This window comes from Cyprinodon variegatus, unplaced genomic scaffold (assembly GCF_000732505.1).
Source record: "Cyprinodon variegatus isolate N-32 unplaced genomic scaffold, C_variegatus-1.0 Scaffold844, whole genome shotgun sequence".
Taxonomy (NCBI): Eukaryota; Metazoa; Chordata; class Actinopteri; order Cyprinodontiformes; family Cyprinodontidae; genus Cyprinodon; species Cyprinodon variegatus.
In genome coordinates, this window is record NW_015151297.1 from 173,442 (window position 1) to 175,093 (window position 1,652).

Sequence of the window (1,652 nt, forward strand, 5' to 3'; positions counted from 1 at the left end):
CCAGGCTCTATGAGTGCGGACCGTGGTGCCGCTGTGACCGGGCGCGTTGCCAGAACCGGCTGGTCCAGAGAGGCATCAGAGTGCGGCTGCAGGTCTTCCAGACGGAGGACCGGGGCTGGGGCGTGCGTTGCCGTGACGACGTGGACCGGGGCACGTTTATCTGCATCTACGCAGGTGGGCTGAACCGACCGTTCGGTTCCGTCTGACCGGCGGGGGTGATGACATCACGGCGTTCTCTCCCGAACAGGCGTGGTTCTGCAGAGGGCCCCGAGTCCCGGCGACCCACCGCCTCCCAAACTGACCCGCGACGAGCTGCCGTCTGACGATGACGTGGAGGTGGTCACCGAGTGGCTGGCTCCGCCCGTCCTGGAGGCCTGCAGCGACCTGCTGGAGGCTCCGCCCCCCTCCTCTGACCAGCAGCTCCCCGTCATCCAGGGACCCGATGAGTCCAGCTCACCGCCACGGAACCAGAACCAGGCGTCTCCTTCAGCAGGTCGGCGGTCCAACCAGAACCGCACATAACGCTGTGTTGACCCTGCTCTGACCCCTCTATGCCCCTCCCCCTCATCAGGAAATCTGTCTGAGGACAAGGTTGCCGTGGCGATGGACACCGAGGAGGACGGCGATCAGAGGGGACAAAAGAGGGCCGCAGAGATGGACGACATCTGCTTGATCGACGCCACCAAGGAGGGGAACGTTAGCCGCTTCATCAACGTGAGTCCATCACAAAGGGGGCGGGGCCAGATGAAGGGGCGGGGCCATTCTTTACCGGTCCTGTGATGATCCTCTCTAATGTTCCGCCCACAGCACAGCTGCCAGCCCAACCTGTTCATCCAGAACGTCTTCACGGACTGCCATGACCCCGCCTTCCCCGTCATCGCCTTCTTCACCAGCAGGTGAGGGGGAGGAGTCACAGTAAGCCCCTCCCCTTTCCCCTCAGCCCGGGTCTGACTGTGTTCTGTGTCCGTCAGGGTGGTTAAAGCCGGAACCGAGCTGACCTGGAACTACTCGGCCGGCCCCCACGCCGCCGCTCCGCCTCAGAAACAGGAAGTGGCCTGTCTCTGCCGTAGCAACGGTTGCCAGGGATGGCTCCACCTGGAGGAGAGCCCATGTGACGTTCCGGCTGCGACGGAGAAACTCTGATCATCCAGAACGTCTTTTAGAACGGTTCCTGCTGTTAATCTGTTTTTGTAATAAAATCATCAGATATTCAAACCAAACGTCTCTGAACTTTAAAAGATCAAAGGTTTAAATGAAGGACCTTTATTCTGAAAATCCTGCAGTGATGCTCTTACTTTGAAAGGGAGCTCAAATGGTCTCTGGTTTATTTTGTTTCAATGTTTTCAGATTATTTCAGTCATTAATATTCCCTGAATATTTAAAATATTTCTCATCCATTAGTTGGAAATGTGTGGGAAATACAGAGAGCGGCCATCTTAGGTCAGACCAGGACCAACTTCAGTCAATGGATGCTAACCCTACTTTATGACTTCAGACGCTCTGAAAACCATTTTCTGTTTTAATATATAATATTTATTTCTATTGACAGTTAGCAAACTTCTCTCAGGATGCTGGACTTTTATTCAACTTTAGATCCACAAATAAAAGGAGATTATAATCCAGATCGAGGGATTACCTTTCACCAGTAGGAT

At 54.8% G+C, this 1,652-nt stretch overlaps 1 protein-coding gene across 1 annotated transcript in view; it reads left to right on the forward strand.

Annotated features, from left to right (window-relative positions):
* Positions 1-1,231, forward strand: part of LOC107099179 (histone-lysine N-methyltransferase SETDB2-like) — a 4,201-nt gene extending 2,970 nt beyond the window's left edge. Inside the window, exons 5-9 of the mRNA XM_015397199.1 lie at positions 5-174; positions 248-493; positions 572-714; positions 808-896; positions 972-1,231. Coding sequence (XP_015252685.1) covers positions 5-174; positions 248-493; positions 572-714; positions 808-896; positions 972-1,143 — 820 coding nt within the window. The 3' untranslated portion in view covers positions 1,144-1,231. The remainder of the gene's footprint in view (positions 1-4; positions 175-247; positions 494-571; positions 715-807; positions 897-971) is intronic.
* The last annotated feature ends 421 nt before the right edge of the window (positions 1,232-1,652 follow it).